At 42.0% G+C, this 20,753-nt stretch overlaps 1 protein-coding gene across 8 annotated transcripts in view; it reads right to left on the minus strand.

Moving 5' to 3' along the window:
- NTRK2 (neurotrophic receptor tyrosine kinase 2) overlaps positions 1 to 20,753 on the minus strand; it is a 180,191-nt gene that overhangs the window by 83,808 nt on the left and 75,630 nt on the right. For 6 of the 8 annotated variants that reach the window (XM_082241540.1, XM_082241538.1, XM_082241536.1 and 3 more), the window contains one exon: positions 8,530 to 8,595. The exons of the other annotated variants lie outside the window; for them this stretch is intronic. In XM_082241540.1, coding sequence (XP_082097666.1) covers positions 8,530 to 8,595 — 66 coding nt within the window. The remainder of the gene's footprint in view (positions 1 to 8,529; positions 8,596 to 20,753) is intronic. 8 annotated transcript variants of the gene reach the window in all.

Consider the following 20,753-nt stretch of genomic DNA (forward strand, 5'->3'; position numbering starts at 1 on the left):
GTAAGCTACTCACATCTTGCCAGGGACAACACACAGACATGCTGCAACTTCCAGCAAACCATGGCTCATTCCAATATCTAATAAAGGAGGTATGCACACAGCATTTTGAAATGGAGTTGAAGTAGTGGGGCAATCATGAACTGTGATTTTTTTAGCAGAAGGATTTGTACTTCAGGATCACAGCTAAGCACCACTTGGAAAATCCAAGACACTGCTTAAAGCAGGACACAAGAAAGCACAAACGGTGTGTGCTTCGGAGCACTACTGACACCAACCGCCATACTGATCTTACATTTGTCCCATCAAAGTGGCTGTTACACACAAGCAGAGCTCTCATCTTCCCCAGGGTGTCAATTTTACTATCTAGCACTGCATGATTACCAGATTGTGGGGATGCTGCGGCCGCAATGATTATTGTTATATTGTTTATTAAATCTGTACACCGCCCTTCATACAAAGATCACATGGCGGTTCACAACTTAAAAATACAAAACGAGAACACAAAATACATAATAAAACAAAAGCAAATCACTAACCCTCCTCCCACAAACACATTTAAAAGGCCAAAGAATGTTTAATCAGCCAAGGCCTGGTCACAGAGAAACATTATCCCCTGGCACCTCAAGATATATAATGAAGGCACCAGGCGAGTCTCCCTAGGGAAAGCATTCCACAAGCAGGGAGCCACTGCAGGAAAGGTCTGTTCTCCTTTTGCTGCCCTCCAGACCTTTTGTTGAGGGGCTACATTAAGAAGGGTCTGAATCGCAGGGCCTGGGTTGGTTCATATCAGGAGAGGTGGTCTTTGAGGTATTATGGTTGTGACTTTTTAGCTTTATAGGTCAAAACCAGCACTTAAAATTGGGCCTGGAGACTAAACTGGCAGCAAGTGCAGTTGGGATAGGATTGGTGTAATATGCTCAAACCATCTTGCCCCAGTGAGCAACCTGGCCGCCAAATTCTGCTCCAGCTGAAGTTTCCAAATTGTCTTCAGAGATAGCCCCATGCATTGAAGTAATCTTGCTTATGCTGATTTCAAAAAAGCATCTCTCTCTCTCTCTCTCTCTCTCACACACACACACACACACACTATCTTGATTAGCAAACTGGTTAAATGCAGGTTATATGAGAATACAGCCATGTGGATTCACAGGTGATTATAAAGAGTTCTCATCAATAGTTCCTCATCAAAGTGGAGGGAGGGTTGCTGCAGGGCTCTGAACATTGCCTGGTACCTCATGTTTTCCCCATCATGTGAAGGGCAGGCAAAGAATGAGTGTGTCCTTAATTGGAATGGGTTTGGAGGAGAGCGACAAAAATGGTCGGTGGTATAAAAACAAGTGCTGTTAGGAAAGGGTGATGGGACTAAATATGTTTAGCCTGGAGAAGAGAAGACTGAGTGGGGCATGGTAGAAGAGAGCAAAGACTTGTTCTTTGCTACTCCAGAGGGCAAGGTTAGTGCCATGCCTGCTCCTAAGGGCTCTACAAGACAAGATGTACAAAGGGGAGGAGCACAAAATGGTGAGAATTGTCAAATGGGAAGTGAGGCCTCAAGTAAATAAAGACAGGAATAAGATGAGATCTGAGAGAAGATGAACAACACAACCAGAGGAAGAAATGGAAGAAATCAAAGTGAACAGAAAGAAAGTGAATTCTGACAGACTGAAAGACCTGTGCCAGATGGACGTGTGCCAGACTTAAATAGCAACAGTTAGCTGACATTATTTGTTAATAAATCTTCTATTGCTAAGGAACCCACAGTGGTTTGAGTTGTGTGCTTCTGGAATGCTTTGTTTTGTGCATTGCGCATTTGTTTGTATAATGGGTCATTGACTGGTTATGTGAATAGTTTGTTGTTGTTGTTGTTTACTTTTAAGAGATAAAGGATTATTTTCATAGACTTTGGAGTTATTGCCAATCCGCCCCTCCTCTTCTCAGTTACAGAACCCTAAGGCTTTACACTAGGGCTACATCAACACCATTTAAAACACATGGCATTTAAAGTACATTTTCAATGCATAGCTTTCCCTAAAGAATTCTGGGAACTGTAGTTTGCTTAGGGTCCTGGAAAACACAGCTCTGCAAGGGTTGAACTTAAAAATCTCAGTATTTTTTTTAGAGGAAGCAACATGCTTTAAATGTATGATGTGCATATCACAAAGATCTAATGGACTTAAGTCGTTACAGGAAGGGTAGATTTTGGTTTGACATTAGGAGAAGCAAAATGGTAAGATCAGTTTGACAATGGAAACAATGATCTAGAAAGGTGGTGGGCTCTCACTGCCAGAGGTCTTCAAGCTGATCCCGGACAGCTCTGGATTTCATGCACTACATGGCTAAATGGCCTAAAATGATCACCACGGCTCTGTGATTCTAATTGGAGACGCAGAGTCTGAAAATTCTCCTGGCTTTAAAATCTGACTAAAATTGAACTCTGTTTCTGTCCCCCACTATGTTTCCTCATATATCTCAAGCATATTGGTGTTATTTGATACCCTGTGCAATCTCAGCTATTTTAAACAAGATACAGACATAATCCGTAACAAGACTTGTATCTGTGACCCATTTAAATGAAGAATGATTTATTAGGAGAGAAATGAAGAATAGCTGAGTGTTAAAGGGAAGCAATATAAAAAAAAAAGAAGAAGGAAGGATGCTGCTGCAATGTTACCTAAAAAGGAAATCTTATCAAATTTGTTCAGTTCTGATTCCAAGAAGAAAGTGAAATGAAATAATTTATCCTGTTCAGTTGCTACTTCGCAATGCTTGCTAATGTTGCCGCCTTGTTTTTATTTATTTATTTATTTTATCAGAAAGCCAGGGAATGTTCCCGCCTGGATTTCTGGAAACTGTTTCCTATGCAAAAAGAACAATGCCGTGTATCATAATGCCAAGCAGTAGATAAATATTCAGAAAAAGCCTCTTAATCTGAAATTTCATGTGAAATTATAGCTACAGCTAATACACAAATGTCTCAGAATTCTATGAAGTCTGCCTTTTAAGCTTCCTTTATCTCTCTCTCTCTCTCTCTCTCTCTCTCTGCGTGTGTGTGTGTGTGTGTGTGAAAGAGAGAGAGGGGGGGGGAGCTCAAATCTCTCTCTCAGATGACTGCCTCTTAGGAAGGGTAACCTCTCTACATTTGCAAAAAAAGGTTATTTTAAACTTATGACAGTGTTTCTCAAATTGTGGGACACACTGTTTTCTTAAACGTACCCACAACCTGTATGGTTTTTGTAATCACAGCTACCAGCAGCTGTGTTGAACACTGAAGACAACTGCTGTATTCTTGCCATTTTATTTTGTTAACTGGCTGGTGGGGTGAAGTGGAAATGGGAAGTGGAAAGGGCCAGATTCTGGCCGGAAGGGGAGAAAGAGGGGAGAACGCTGAGTATGAGAGCAGCACACACATCCACATAGCTATGTGTGATGGATTATGCCTCCATGTACCGACAATATAATAGAGATGAGGACAAAAAGGTGAATAACAGTGGAAGTGAGACCTGTCCAAAACGTTAAAGAAATATGATTGTATGGTGTATGCTATAGAAGAGGCATGATTAGCAGCACAAACGCTTCTGCTTATCTTCTATGATGTGGGCTCTCCACGTACGTTACTATTCCCCACTTCCTATGCAGAATGTTCAGCTGTGAGCACGACAATCAGTAATATGCGTTAGAGCTTCTGGCTTATAGGTCAAATTTGTAGAATACTGACAGTCCACTCCACTTTCTCTAATGGCAAAGGAAACCATACATTTAGTTATGAATCCTTTTACCTGCAGTATAACCATCCACAGGTACATTTGTACAGGATCTCACCACACTGATTGAATTTCCCAGTTTTGACTACACATGTAAGAAATAAATCTTGCCCTAAGATGAATGCAGCATCCAACAAGAAACATTTAACCTATCTGCATGCGATTCTGGCTGGTTTTCTTACATGGTAGCTGAAACAAATGCTCAGACCCAAATAACAGGTAGGAATCTAGTGTGGAGCCCTTACTATGTAACTTTAGACAATTTCTAATGATTACACTCCATTCGCACATTAATTAATCAATGCACAGGAAGGTTAAGTGAATCATCAAACAAGGTCACATATCCTGTCAATGGGTGAAATGAGCAGAACACAAGAGTCTTGAGTCCCATTATTAGTCTTTCTTGAACTGCCCCAGACATACAACCATTGTAGAGCTATAGACACAACCTACCATAACACCACAATATTATAGTAAGGCATCATTACTGTTAACATTTTTGTCCACAATCCTCAACACTGAAATAAGTATGTAAGAGACATGTGTGGGTTTGTTTGTTTTTTAAAAATGCAGTTTCTTGTACAACTAATAAAAGTCACGTTCCTTATTAACTGCCAAGCCATATATTCTCAGCGTCTACAGAAACCAAGTTTATAATTTAAGGAGACAAATTGGAATAATTAATGTGATTGCTATTGATAGTGTTCATTCATATGTTTAATAGCTTAAATAATCTATCTACAAGTTCATAAAATAAAAGTGTATCTGTGTGTGAAAGAGAAATGGAATTGTACACACTTTAATTTTTGAAAAAGTGTTAACACTCATCTCAATATAAAATGAATTAGTGGGGTAGAACGTTAAGATATGACCCACAGACTCAGCATTTCTGACAGCAAAAATATGGGCAGGGTTAATAGCCTCATGCCCTGCCGGCAATGATTGCTGATTTCCTCAACTCTTTTGCAGTGGCCTTGCCTGTAATAGGCTATTTTAGGCTACTTGACGGTGTTCTCTCCCACTGAAACCTTGAACAGCATATACATCTTCCTGGCATGAGACAGAAAGAGAAATATAAATTGTATTCAGCATTTTAATCTAGGATTTACGATGCATTTCTCAAACGCAGGGTCATTACTCTCACATTGCCCTGTGCAATGTCTAATAAGCACTTCCTTCTACGATTCTGCTTGTGTTGAAGATATAGTTCCTTGCTTTTTTATTGATTAGTGAGAATGAAGGGCATTAAAAAGACTGCAGCTTTCAAATAAACTTCCTTTCAAAACGATACGCTGGCAGGTTTTGTGCCTTGAATTTACATCTCACTCACCTTGCAAATAATTGCAATGGGCTGCATCATAAAACCATCCTCTACCAATACTGAAAAAGATGGGGAGTACAGATCTCTATGAATAGCAAGACTGAATTAAATTCAGTTAAAATTATATTGTATTGAAGTTGTCAGAAAACTTTGCAGTGTGCTTAAAAAAATGGTATTTTTGCTATTAATAGTGAACCTAGAAGTTTATTCTCATTATATGTAAACCTCTGCACCTACTACATCGATTCTACAAGAACCTGTTTTGTAGGACAACATTCCTGTCGAGATACAACAGGAACCCACCCTCTGCACTTTCTGGAAACATTTGGAGATGTTTTTGCTCCGACAGACTTTCCCAGCTGGATGGAAAGGTCTCGGCTCTGCCTGAGTGCCTACTTTGCACTGTTTTTAAATTCATAAACTGTTATTTTCTGTGCTGTTTTTAACACTTTTTAAAGCTGTTTTAATGGTATTTTGTACCTTGAAACTTGTGTTTGGAAGGTGATAGTTAAATAAATAAATATGAACCTGCAACATGCATTTTGTAAAGAAATCGACACAGTGTCATTTTAGACAATTACGTACCATGGAAATGTACAGGGGAATGAATTCAGCTAAAACCACCACTGATGTGATAAGAGGTGGAAAATGAACAGGATATAATGTGTGGATGCTGTCTCCAACAGACGCCTAAATCCTACACAGAATTAGCCAAGGTTTCAATGGGATTCAGCATGCTTAACTCTGCTGGATCTGAGGCTATATATGCTTAAGGAATTGAAAAACAAAACAAACCCTTGGTATATTTCCAAGTTTAACTAGATCCAAGTTAAACTTAAGAAGACTTTTCTGGAAATTCAGCCCATGTGTTCGACAAGAATGGAATGGTAATTAAATACAGTGGTGCCCCGCAAGACGAGTGCCTCGCAAGACGAAAAACTCGCTAGACGAAAGGGTTTTACGTTTTTCGATGTGCTTCGCAAGACGAATTTCCCTATGGGCTTGCTGTCTTGCTAGTCTTGCGATTTTTTTCCGCTTTCCCCCCCCCCTTTTCTAAGCCGCTAAGCCGCTAATAGCCTTTTAGCCGCTAAGCCTTTAATAGCCACTAAACCGCTAATAGCGCTAATCCGCTAAGCCGCTAATAGGGTTGCTTCGCAAGACGAAAAAACCGCTAGACGAAGAGACTCGCAGAATGGATTATTTTCGTCTTGCGAGGCACCACTGTATTACCAAATTAATTAACATAAAATTAATTAGAGAGTTGAGCTACGTTGGACAGTAGGCTATGGGTGACTTACTACAAGGTCTACCAGGAATACCACTAAAAAGCTAAATATTAGAGACTAGGGCCCTGTGGAACTCGACATCTTTCCGCAGGGTCTGCAAGATGGAGCTGTTCCACCAGGCCTTTGGCCAAGGCACAGTCTGACCCCCTCTCTCCTTCTAGAATCTTCATAGAACTCTAACCCAACGGTTGCCATTAATTTGATTCTGAATTGATTTTAGAATGTATTTTAATTAACTGACTGTGCAATTTTATGTACACTGTGCTATTTTTACCTGTTGTTAGCCACTCTGAGCCCGGCTTTGGCCGGGGAGGGCAGGATACGAATAAATTATTATTATTATTATTATTATTATTATTATTATTATTATTATTATTAAACCAGGGCACTCTTATTAGTGACATTTGCATTTCTGTCACCAGCATGACTAGATTTCAGCTCAGAACTCCTCATATAACTAAGTTTGCTAGCTTTTTTTAAAACAACAACAAACCAGTCCAGTCTGCCAGTAGTCTGCCATTAGAAACATAGAAAGCTGACATAATACCAGGAAACACTATTTGAATTGTATTTTATGCATGATGGAAGCTGCTTTATGAGAGTATGGCCCTAAAAGGCAGTCTAAAAATATGTTAAATAAGTATTTGCCCATCCAGCCCAGTATTGTTTACTCTATGAGGCAAAGGTTCTCCTGGGTCTCATGCCAATGTCTTTCCCATCGTTTGGAACCCACAAACTTCCTAACTGGAGACATTAGAGATTAAAGCTGAGGTATTTTGAATGCAAAGTATATATACTCTGCCACCCCTCATCTATGACCCTTTCCCTCTTTTTAATCGCATTAAAAAGATTCCAAGAAAATTTCCATACCCAGAAAGGAAAGGAGCAGAGCTGCTTTCCCTCACAGCTTTCACATACTGAAATGGTCTCATGAGTCAGTCCTCCTTATACTGAATCAGACCAGTGGTCCATCTAGTTCCGTAATGTCTATGCTGACTGACAGTGGCTCTACGGTCACTGTAGATGTTGAGACCTTATGACCATAGAATCTGGGACCTTTTGCATGCACATCAGATTATCTACTACTGAACGACAGCCCTGACGTAAGGGGCTTATAAGCTATGTGCTTATTGTAAAAGGTAAAGGTACCCCTGCCCGTACGGGCCAGTCGTGTCCGACTCTGGGGTTGCGCGCCCATCTCGCTTAAGAGGCCGGGGGCCAGTGCTGTCCGGAGACACTTCCGGGTCACGTGGCCAGCGTGACAAAGCTGCTCTGGCGAGCCAGCGCAGCACACGGAACGCCGTTTACCTTCCCGCTATAAAGCGGTACCTATTTATCTACTTGCACTTAAGGGTGCTTTCGAACTGCTAGGTGGGCAGGAGCTGGGACCGAACGACGGGAGCTCACCCCGCCGCGGGGATTCAAACCGCTGACCATACGATCGGCAAGTCCTAGGCGCTGAGGTTTTACCCACAGCGCCACCCGCGTCCCAATAAGCACCCGCATGCTTATTGTACATCTATGCATTTTGATTATGTATTAGGATTTATCATATTGTAAACTGTGCATAGTAAGTGACCTATAATTAGAATGGACATATAAATACATGTTGATGTCACCAGTCAATTTGCAAAGTACTGAAGCAGTTTTGTGAATGGTTCAATGGGTCTTTGGAATGAGACTCAAAGAGTCCTAAGAAATCTTCAAACTTTTGGCCAAACAAAGGTATGATTAGAGAATATTTCTTCAGAGGCTTAAAGGGAGAAGGCGACTTAACATACACATCCCTGGAGTTTTGTTATTTAATTTTAAGTGCTGTGGGAAATCTGTGCCAGTGCTGTGGCACATATCAGAGCGTCCATAAAACTCTGGGCTGGAGTCACCAGATATAACAATATGTTCTGCTGAACTTCTTCATTTCTCAAATTGGAGAAAGGTAATATTCCTCCTTATCCTCCAATTGCTTAGGATGGATGGATGTGAAACTAAAATGACCAATGAAATATATGGGACCACACAACACAATAATGGTAAGAATGTTTTGCGCTAAGACTACTACTATGATGGAATCATTTCATAGTATATCCATTTTTAATAAGAAAAATGGATTTTAGTCTTTATCTCTGGTCCATGAGCTATGAGTCTATACAACTAATGGTCTCACCTTCATTATCGCAGTCTTGCAATGACAGCCACATGTGGTCTACCAGACCAACTTGTTTAAATTCAACTGCAACGAGATGCACTGGCATTAATGCAACAGAAAAGGGTGTTGATCAAGCTCAACATAACTTAAGGTCATTTAACACATTCCATTGCTCACACCAGCACCACTCACTCCAGTTTAACAGTCTGCACCTAAACTATTTATTCATAAGAACCTCCCTCCAGAGGGTGTTTATTTACTACAAAGGAACTGAATGAGATCTCTGCATATTCTTCTATGTCATGAACAGCCACTTCTCTGGCACACATAAAGCTAGAAAAGATGCAATTAACCGACATGCTTTTTGTTATGTAAAAAAGCAACTGAGGGTAAGACTGAGGAAGCTCAGGGTCATTTGAGATGAGGCAAAGAGTTTTAGCAGGTGGCTTTTGTAGAGGGTGTGACAGGGAAATAAATAGCTATATTTCCCTTCCCCACTCAATTTCCAAAGCTGCCAAGGCTTCCCCTTTGCCGATATTTACATAACAAGAAACTTGCAGTTTAATTGCATTGATGCAGTTAATGTTACATCTAGTTTAGACCTGATTGAAGGGCAGGAAAAGACAGGGCTGAGATTACTAAATTTTAGCAGATAGTTGTAATTCTGAATTAACTGACTGATTATTATTTTTTAAAAAATGTAAGTGTTTGTATGTGCATGCCATAAAAATGCAAATAACCTGTCTGGTTCCCCCCCCCCAACCACCCTGATTGCCTTGTTGCTAATTGTGGCCTGGATCCAAAAAGCCATTTCAGGTGCACAAAAGGGCTTAGGGCATACCCACAATGATTTTTTAGTCCCACACCAAATCAGAAACCAGTTTTTAAACTGCTCTCTGCTTCAAAAAAGAGCTGTTCTTTGAGAAGCACAAATTCAAAGATCCCTCTGGCACAGAGAATTGACCATGCAGTTCTTTGTATCCAGGTCTATGTTTGCACACATCAATTTCAGTCCTGTTTAGATGGGAAGTGAGTTTGTGTGTTTCATTCTAAATGAATGTTTTAGAATTTCTATTTAGATCCAGCATTTGTCAGCTTCTACTCCAGAGGACTCAGAAGTAGGTCAGTAAGTCAGGGCAAAAATTCATGGCTGGAACATCCCTCTTGTCTTAACTGCTTTCTGCAAGGGGGGGGGGGTTGCAGCGGGGTAAATGGAGTAACTTCCAGCTACTCATCGAGAGGAAGATAGTAGAGGAAACCAGTACCAGTTCCTTCTGAAATTAAAGGCAGTGTGCTAAAGTTAAACTAGTTTGTGCAGAAGTAGTAAAAGACTGTGTCGTTTTTTCTTTTGTTATGGAGGGAGGAGTAGGAACTGACTGGGTGGGTATGCATGGACAGGAAAAGTACTCTGTGAGCACGTATTCTTATCTATAAACAGCTGAGGAGACTGGGTGGGATGCATAATTGTGACTAAACTTGGAATCAGATCAGGGGAAACCAAGACTTTGCTCAGAACAGATTGAAACCTGCCCTACTTTATACAACAGCTTTGAGTCCAGTGATTCCAGTTCTCTTAACCTTAAATGACATGGCATCTTTCATGGCATTCAGGCAGCAAGTAAGGGCATGTTTTTGTACATGTGGGCACAGTCTGTATATCTGCATTATTAGGGTCAATGTAACATGTGAGCTGATAGCTCATAGATGTCAGCCACAGTTGGGGAACAGTTTGCATGCAGAAGGTTCCAGATTCGGTTCCTGGCATCTCTAGGTAGGCTGGGAAAACTTTTAACCCAGGTGTGATGGTGTCAGTTGAGTGTAAACATTACTGAGGTAGATGGTCTGACTTGGGATATGGCAGCTTCTTATTGGCCAAATCTTAATTTCAATTTAGTGCAACAAAATGTGTTTCTGTGTATACTGTAAACTCTGTATTAATCATGCCACTATCACAGAGCTGCAGTGTGTACCATCCTACATAAATGAAGAATGAAATTAGAGACAGGCTGGCCACATAATATTTTGCAGTGGGAACTTCAGCAACAACTGTTAACTCCTGATGCAAACTAGTGGTTAGTTAATGCGCACTGTGGGGAGAAATTCAATTCAGTTCTCATCTGAAGGTGAATTGACCTAATTTAAACTTTCTGAAACAACATGTAAACTGAAATACAAAATTCACTCAAAACCACACTTCTCTGAATTTCACAGTGCAGTTCTCCACCAAGTAATGCGTACAAAAATGCATAAACTGAGGTAAAGTGTCCATAAAAATGTAACTAATGAAGAAAATAACATTCAAAATGCACTATATTAACGGAATTTGTTTTTCAAATGTGTGTGTATTAGACAAAATTGCATGCAAATACGTGTATGTTAGGAGAAATTCACACAAACATGCTGATGAATTTTTATGAGGATTTTTAAAACAAAAGTTGCAAACTGCTGTAGAAATGTGGAGAACTGAACTTAAAATTGGAAAAATGGGAAACTGAAATTGATAGATTACCTATCCCTAACCACGAGCAATGCATTTATATAGCACTGATCAAGCATTACCTTCTCCATCCAACCCTCTGCATTTTAATAGCCATTCAGGTTGACAAGCCTTTTGTATAGCATTATTTGGAGGCTGACAAGGCAAGGAGTGGAATCCCAGCCCACTGCAATTCATTTCTGTGGCCATCTGGAAACTCTGTTGATTTTTATGCAAATGAGGATGGCTGTGACAGGTTTGAGTCAGAGGAAGCAATTGAGGAGAATCCAAAATGCTGGATGGAACGGCCATTCAAAATTCGGCTGACTGACATGGGAGGCATTAAAGCCTACAAATGTCTTAGGACTGACAACGTGTGCCAGGGCATTCCCATGGTCGTTTATGAAAAGCAGGCTTTATTATGAGACTATTTGCCTAAATTACCACCTTCTCCCTTACCAGCCTGTTTGCTGCCGAAGATCTACCCGAGAGGCCCTTTTCTATATGCTACTGTAGTTGAAGTATGGCTGGTGGGGAGTAGAGAGGGGCCTGGCAAGAAAACTGTTTTTTATGTTTAAGCCTTTTCTAAAAAGATGGCTCCATTTGCTCAGCTTTCTGGGTAAATCAGCTCATGAGAATGTAGTTTTCTCTCTCACTAATAGCAGATGCACCTCTGTTATCTCACTATCCCAGGTTTTCAAGTCTATCCCACTGCCTTGCTAATTAAAGTTAAATTATTTCTTCAGCTGTGCAGTCGCACACATACTCTTAGACTCTAGGTTCTGGAAAGCTACAACCTATACACTTTCTAATTGGCTACGAAGACACTGGAATATTGTTAGGCAAAATCCTAGAAGTACTGTATATTCCTCTGCAGGGTGCAGGGTGGGATAGCCTAAATGTATTAGTTGGGCTCCTGGTGATTCATACAGGTCATAGTTCAGTTCCCCATCTCAACAGATTCCTACGGCCATTTGGTAACACACTTCATTGACATAGAAGGCAGCAATGCCTGTAGCTGATTCAACAGAGCTAAGCTGTCCTAATGCATTCTTATGGCCATTTGACAACTCAATTTTTATGCATATGAGGGTAGATGTTGGGTACAGCAGGGCAGGCCTTAAAAACCTCTGGATGAACAAGCAACCACCTTTGATTTAATGCTTTCCAATGGCTATTCAGAAATACATTGTGTTTCCATGGCCATTCATTTAGTGTATCCCAAGAAACACAGGGAGAGAAGGCAATAGAAATGGATTTTTCTATTAGTGGCTTTTTATGAACAACATTAAATCAGTATTACATACATGAAACCTGCTTAAACTGTAAGTATAATGTCACAGGGATTGATAAAACTGAACAGCATACGGTCCCTGACTGATGTAGTCTTATGAGCCACTACAAATTTGGATCTGCTATATTTAACAGCTATTGATTACTTGTGCCCTTGATATATGATAAAGCCAAATGCTAGCAGTCAATTCTAAAATATTTCTAATGCCAGTATTATATAACATATTCAATCACCATAGATAGGTTCCTTCCCCTTTCCATTGCTTATGTTTTTACCTTGTCTAAATATCTGATGCATCTTCAAATGCCTCCTATATTCTTCTCAGATTTGTAAGCCTAACATGAAAAATTCACCCTATCTAGTGCCCTAGTTTCTAAAACAAATGTTAAATTAAGATACCTAGTTACACAGACATGTCTATTCCTCTTTTGTTTTTGGACATCTCACATACTGAATACTTTCTTACTTCCATATAAACAGTCCACATTTATTTGTCTGTTTTTACTGGAAGGCATCTGAATTATTCAACTGGTTTACACCTGCAAAATAAATGTAATTTGCAAGCTCATAGGATGAAGGCAGTACCTACATGATTTAAATAGCCAAGGTATTGATCATCCTTAAAGTCAAACTCCAAGTTCTTTCTATTTCCCCTTTCTGTGCAACTTCTCAGTGAAGCCTGAAAGCAGGCTCTGAGCAACTGGTGTTCAGAGGCTTACTGTCTCTGACAGTGAAAGGAGAACATAGCCTTATCCTCCTTCAATTTATAATCTCATGGAGTGAGACAATCTATGAGAATCTGCAAAGAGAAAGTGGAAGGTGGAAGAAGGGACAAGGATTCCCCTCTCTCCACTGGTTCCATTCCCAATTCCCCCCCCCAAAAAAAGTGTGAATCAAAATTTAGTTACATGCATTCATTTTGTGACAATTATTCTAACGGGAGCCAGTAAATTAAAAAGAGGTGGACTAGAAAGATGCAACTGTACTAGTATTTAATAAGAATCATGTATGGAGACTGATATCAGAGGTGGAAATATCCCATTCTCCCACTAAAGCAATGCCCCATTATTAGGTCAAGGGAATGCAAGTCAGGGTTTAGGTTAGCAAGTCAGGGTTTAACTGGCTAAAGAGTCATCACTTTCAGATTTTTCAACTAGTACATTTGCAGCCCACAGCTTTGGGTGTGGTGAAGCTTCCTCCAACTATCTTGCACTCCCAACTTTAGCACTCTTGTTTTCTAAACCTCTGGTCTCTCTCTCTCTAGTTCATCTTTCTTTTATCTTTGTGACATTGTAAATGACTCCAAGCTAAGTGGACCAGTGGTCTGACTTGGTATAAGACAACTTGCTATGTTCCATCAGATCAGAGCATCACAATGTTTACTTGAGAATAACACTAATTTGCAGACAAATCCTAGTTTTCTCTCTTTTCCCTCAAGGGAAGGATGCAGCTAATGCTAGGACATTAAAAAGTAGTATGTCCCCGGTGGACAGCCCCTTGATCCTGCTTCTTATCATGGCAAAGGATAATACCCGGTGAAGAGCTCAAAAGTGGCCCAAGAAGCCAAGGCTGCAGCACTCCCTGTGGAATAAGCAAGCATGCCTTCAAACAGCTGCAAATTGCAAGAAGTAGAGGGCAGACCTATACTTTCCCGAAGCCAGTGCACCAGGAAGGTCATAGATACTGTCCTGCCAAAGATAACTTCTTCCAAAGTAAGAATAGGGTCTGTGTTGTCAAATGAGCTTCATCCTGTTTACATAACACATGAGAGCTCTGTATACATCAAGAATTTCCCCCAAGGAGTAGCAGGCAGTTGGCAGAAGAAAAGAAGAACAAATCTTCCACCCTGCAGAAAAGGCCAGGTCAATCTTAAGAATAAAATATTTAATGGGCCTAAAGATTACATTTCCCAGCAGGTAACGACACAGTTCTTTCCCTAAAGGCAGAATCCCAAACTCTGATACTGAGGTGACCACCACCAGTCAGTCTTCAAAATCAGTATCTTGAATGTAGTGGGTCCAAAGGCTTTAAGAGGTTGGGTACCCTGTGAACTGGAGGGGGGCTCACAAAATAATCTGACAAACTATGCAAGATGACAATAAGTTTTCCAGGGTACTGGCAAGGGCTGATACTGCTTCTGTAGAGTTCTTTGTTTCAACCCTGACTAAAGGCTATTTTGGAGGGAACCAAATCCACCACAACCAGTGCTTTCCACCCCTAGAAAAATGGGTGCCAGAATTCACCATGAAGTTGTTACACCAAGTGCCACACTTTTTCACAACAACAAAAAGAGGTCAGGTACCTTGAGTACCCCCTGAAAAAAGCACTGACCACAACCTAAGCCTAGATTGAGTTCTTTTTACCATACCACTGGCATCAAGCTACAAAAACATCCAGGTGGTGCCACATACTTTTTAGTCAAAAGGACATAGATGCAAAGAGGATGTAGATCACTTCTGTGGAATAACTATGAGCTTGGAGGTAGCTCACTTATTCTCCAAGTCAGTACAGCCCAGGTTGTGTTAAAGCAGAGAAATGTGAAGGAAGAGATTCGAGGTGCATGAATTAGGCTCACAAGTTCCAAAAACCACATGCATTTTGGCTCCACTGCACATTTGCAGCCATGTTGACTAGGACACAGTGGCCCCTGACGAGGTGTGCAAAGTATATTAGTGCCAGACGGATCATTATTAATCAATGGAACTTATGTTCTTTTCCTTCTTTTTTGTTTGTTACCTACATACCATGGTAATAAACAAAAACAATATCCCCCCCCCCAGTTTAAAAGGCCATAGATTGTTAAATTAGCCAAAGGCCTGGGAAAAGAGAAATGTTTTTGCCTGATGCCTAAATATAGATACAGTGGTGCCTCGCAAGACGAAAATAATCCGTTCCGCGAGTCTCTTCATCTAGCGGTTTTTTCGTCTTGCGAAGCAACCCTATTGGCGGATTAGCGGATTAGCACTATTAGCGGTTTAGCGGATTAGTGGCTATTAAAGGCTTAGCGGCTTAGCGGCTAAAAGGCTATTCGCGGCTTAGCGGCTTAGAAAAACGGGGAAGCGGGGGAAAATCGGAACACTCGCAAGACGTTTTCGTCTTGCAAAGCAAGCCCATAGGGAAATTCGTCTTCCGAAGCAGCTCAAAAACGGAAAACCCTTTCGCCTAGCGGGTTTTCCGTCTTGCGAGGCATTCGTCTTGCGGGGCACCACTGTAATGAAGGTGCCAGGCAAGCCTCCCCAGGGAGAGTATTTATTCACCAGAGAGGCACTACACTTATTTTGGAAGCAGGCATATATTGGTTCAGTCTCAATAATCTGAATTTGAAGTAGAATCTTGCCCAAGTTGAAGTATGAAATATTCATTTCCAGAAGCTTGGACGAAGACTGAAGACAGGTCACAACATCATGTTAGAGGAGCGTCACAAGTACACTCACCAAGTTCATGCTGCTGGGATACAGAAAGACTTATTCTATGGACACACTGAGAACCAATTACAAAAGGAGTGACTGATTTTGTCATCCTTGCAGATGACAAAACTACGCCTCTACAAGGCAGAACTTGTTATTTCCAAATGTTTAAGAAACAGGACCTAGGAACGAAGAAAGAAACAAGCATGCAGGTTGTTGAGGAGTGGATATTTGTGGAAAAGCTGCTGGACCTTCCAAGATCTTGGTGAAGAGCCTCAAAGTTCAAGAGTGACGGAAGGGCAAAGCATAGAATTGCTGCTACTGATCCTTATACCTGAAACAACAGACTCTGCAGTGTCTGTTCTGGATGGGGATGTGAGTGAGATGGTCTGGGACTAGGGCTTGGACTCGGAGCCAGAGGAATCTCAGTCTGCACCAGATATTTTGCATCAGGCAGTGTTTGAACCAAGTCTGGGGCCTGATTCTGAAGAGCCCCAGTCTGCACAGGTTCCCCTGCAACAAGCACCAGCTGGGCCGAGTCAGGGGCCTGAGCCTGCCCTGGCTCCAGATGCGGGGATTACTTTGTTGCCTTTAGCTGGGCCATTATTTACAGCTGCTCCACTACCAGTTGGGTCAGGAGAGGCTGTGACGGCCTCTGGGTCTAGTAACCCACCGACATCTCCTGAGCTGCAGAGGCTTAGGTCTAAGACAGGGGTCTGCAACCTTTAAGACAAAAAGAGCCACTTGGACCCGTTTCCGAAGGGGGGAAAAACTGGGAGCCGCAAACATGCACGCCGCTGCCCTCCGATCTGACAGTGGGCGGGAAGGTGACGTCGGGAGGGTGCGTGACTAACGCACGCACTGCCCCCATGTGACGTCACAGCCAGTGCGGTGCCCACCACAGTGGGGAGTGTCAGGGCGCACAATGCGCTTCCTCCCCTCGCTAGTATCCGCCCCGGAGCCGCGGCAAAGGTGTAAAAGAGCCACATGCGGCTCCGGAGCCACGGGTTGCAGACCCCTGGTCTAAGAGAAGGAGAGACCTGAGTACTCGCAGGAGGAGTGCTCGCCTTTGGGCGAGACAGGGAGATGAGTCACCGGGGGATCAGGACCAGCTGTTACCCCGACAAAGATAAAAGGCTGTCGGATCCTGCCCCAGGGAGCAACATTGCTGTTTGCCAGAACCTGCCTGATATCCTGTGCTTGACCTTGCCTGGTTTCCTGCCTTGTGTCCTGCCTTGGCCCTGTCGGACTGACTCCTCGCGGAGCCCTTGGATTCGGGATTGGACCTGGACCGCGTGGCTTGGGCTACCCCTGGGCCCAGCACAGTGAGGACATGCTTTGCTAAGAATGACTGTGGCTAGGTGGTCCCACAATCCAGGAAGGAAAGTATCAAGAGTCTCTGTATGAAACCTGCACTTGATCAGAAACTGATTGGCTCATGTAAAAATCTAAAACAACTCACGCTTCCCTGCTTTTTCTTAAGAACAGCAAAGGGCCTGGGAAAGGGCCCACACCCACCAGAAGGCCATACTGGCAGTGACTTTTTCTGGCAGCTACAGAGCCTTGATGGGAGAGAGATGCAAGCTGCTGCTGGAGATAATATATGTGCATGGTCTGTTACAGGTAAAGGTTGGTCTGAGGTGACATTATTTCTTTCATACTCAATTTCATCTGGTCAAGGCTAAACCAAGGATGAAGAATTCCCTCCATGGAAGTCGGGCAGGAGAGAAGGCAGGTGAGGATTGTCCCTGTTTAGGGGAGTTTTTAATGTTTGGTGTATTTATTGTGTTTTTAATATTCTATTCGGAGCCGCCCAGAGTGGCTGGGGAAACCCAGCCAGATGGGCGGGGTATAAATAATAAATTATTATTACTATATATTATTATTCTACTCTCTCTTCCTCACTTGCTTTCTTTTTTATAGGCTTAAAAACAAAATGCCAGGTCCTTCTGGAACCTATCAACTGCAAAATAAGACAGGATGAGAAGAGGTCCTGTCTCATCCAGTTCAGGACTGCTTTCCTGGCCTCAAATGACAGCGTTTCCCAACGCTGCCTTTTTCCTCATGAAGGAAGAATGGCTAGATAAGGCTTCCTAAATGTCTGACAGGATACAGTGGGGGCGGGAGGTCTTTTGGGAAAGAAAAGAAAAGGTGACAATGTGCATATGAATTGGGGAGCGGGGCACAATAGTGGTGACCTTGACAGAGAAATATCGACCATGATTTGCCTCGTGGCTAAAGGGATGGAATTGGAAACCAACCATTCTGAATCATTAATGAATTCCAATTCTCTACTTTGAACTTCACCTCTTTGTGGAATGAAGTGAAAGTCTCTCTCCCCCCCCCCAATTTCTTCCTAAAAAATGCATGCTATTCCTAACCGAGCACCTTTTTGTTCAGCTTTGGGAAACTGCTTTCTAAATGTAACTGTTTAGTACAACTGGTCTGTATTGGATATCATTTTTACATCTGCACAAACCAACAACGGCGAAATAAGGCTACTTGGATGGGAAAGGGGCGTGTCCCACCAGCAACATTCATCAAAGATACGCTGCAATGAACACTCTGCAGCCCAGTTAAGCCAGAGTATTTGAGTCATTCGAGCTTAGCAAGTTGCCTGATATTTTAAGAACTCCTCCTGGATGTTCTTGTCTAAGAGGCAATCTGCAGCTGCCTATAGAGCAATGTGGTCCATTGTGATGATGGCAACACCTAGGGATGTTTCATGTTTTTACTATTTTGTGTTGGGAGCCACTCAGAGCAACCCAGTCGGATGGGTGGCATATAAATAAAATAAGAACAACAACAACAACAATTAGTGGCTGGTGCCTTCATTTGGAGCAAGGGTGGCCCTCAAGATGGACTCCCAACTCCCATCAACTCCAGCTAACATAGATGATGGAAGTGTGGTCCAGCAACATCTGGCAGACCACAAATCCTCCATCCTTCTTGTAAAATATAATAACACTTTTTACAATGTTACAGGTTTGCTGTGGAACTTAAGACAGGGTTTGTCACAGAAACGGACTGGGGAAAATCTTTGAAATAAATATTCTCGCTGATTAGTTAATGCAACAACAAACTTCCAACAGCCAGAAACTGTCCATTAAAAAAAACACATTTGAGAGGAACAGGGACATTTCATTTAACTCTGGCCCCAAGGACAATGTACTGCTATTGACAGCAGTGAAAATTAGTACACGGTGTCAAATTCATGCCTTCCTACAGTAACACGATTCTATTAGCTTACACAGCGATATCACTACTTCCACTGTTAATGTGTCAGGTCCTTGAAGCAATTAGGAGGTGAATGGTATTTCCAACTCTATCAGGCTAGGTAGCTAGAAATGAATACCTATGATTTCAATCTATACAGCAGAAAACAGCGAGAAAGGTTAAAAAAGCAACACCCCACCATTTTTAGTTTGGATAAAATACAAAAACGACAGCTATGCTTTTTCTATGGTGGAGGGAATGTAAATTACTCAAGAACATAAACAAGGATAAGGAGAGACAGTCGTGATAGTACCACTAGGAAAAGAAAAAGTGCCATAGGAGCCACTGGTGTATGTATGTATGTATGTATGTATGTATGTGTGCAGAGGTGCTGCACTTGTGTGTGTGCATGTGCTATGCAAAAATCATGATACAGTCGTACCTTGGAAGCTGAACACCTTACAAGTCAAACGTTTTGGCTCCTGAACGCCGCAAACCTGGAAGTGAGTGTTTCAGTTTGCGAACGTTCTTTGGAATCCAAATGTCTGATGTGGGTTCCATAGGTTCCGATTGGCTGAAGGAACTTTCTGCAGCCAATCAGAAGCTGCGCCTTGGTTTCCGAACGTTTTGGAAGTCGAACGGACTTCTGGAATGGATTCCGTTCGACTTCCGAGGTACGACCATATTGGAAAAACAGGGAAGCCAGCCGGTGCTTCTGTGTCTCCCTGAATTGAGTGAGCAAGCGCTCTTTCATCCCTTCCTCGTGTGCAAGCCACTGACAGAAAGCATTGTTTTGTGAAGCTAGCTGACGATGAAGCTTAAGGAAACCCACCCTTCCGGCTCACATGGGCCAGAACAGCATGAGGGCATGCTCAGCTGGGGGGCAAGGAGGCTTCTGCGACTCAGCTGAGAAGTTCAAGGAAGCCCCACCCCCACCCCTCCGGCATGAGTGGCATGGGGATCAGCTGTAGGGCTGGGCCATGTATCTCAGCTGCTTCTCCCTCCCCACCTTATTTCTTTCTTCCTCCTTATTGCAGACATTGTAATATATCATTATATCATGATATTTAGCTGGTGATATATCACAATGTTGAAAACCAGGTATCGCCCAGCCCTAACAGTGACAAAATATTTGAAAGACTCTACTAAAGCACCAGTTGATATTGTTTCAAATGTCTTTATTAGTAGTGAAATATTCATAATTATGATTAATAGGGTGTATGCGGGAGGAGAGCTTGTAAAAACTGCTGAGAAATGCAATTCATCTCTGCATACTCTCCACCCTACTTATTGGTAAAAACATACACAGGATAGGCTTATAGGCTTAAGAACAAAATGCCAGGTCCTACTGGAACCTACCATCTGCAAAATAAGCCTATAATTGACTTTTTATTTCTATTCTTTGTATATTGTATTGTTGTTTTATTGCTATGGCTGATGGCTGACGCAAATAAAGATTCATTCATTCATTCATCCATTCATCAAGGTGTTCAAAACTAAAGGAACAGGCACTATAATGCTGCTTGGCTGGAAAGGGGAGAATACAAAAAAAAGTAGTACAGTAATTCCATCTAGAAATGGAGTGTATCCAATTTTATAAACTGCCATTGAAATGTGTCAGGCTACAATTGAACAATTTATCCTTGCTACAATATACCATATTTATCCGTGTATAAGATGGGATTTTTAACAACAATACTGTTAAAAATTGGGGGTCAACTTATACACGGAGAGTGCAGAGGGGGGGGGACATGCGATTGGTGGCAGCCGTGAGCAGGAGATTGTAATCAGCGATTGGGTGGGTGATTAGTGGCTGCGGCAAAGCCTTGGCAGCAAGTTGGTGGGCGAT

The sequence above is a fragment of the Podarcis vaucheri genome, assembly GCF_965113315.1.
Source record: "Podarcis vaucheri genome assembly, chromosome: 11".
Classification (NCBI taxonomy): Eukaryota; Metazoa; Chordata; class Lepidosauria; order Squamata; family Lacertidae; genus Podarcis; species Podarcis vaucheri.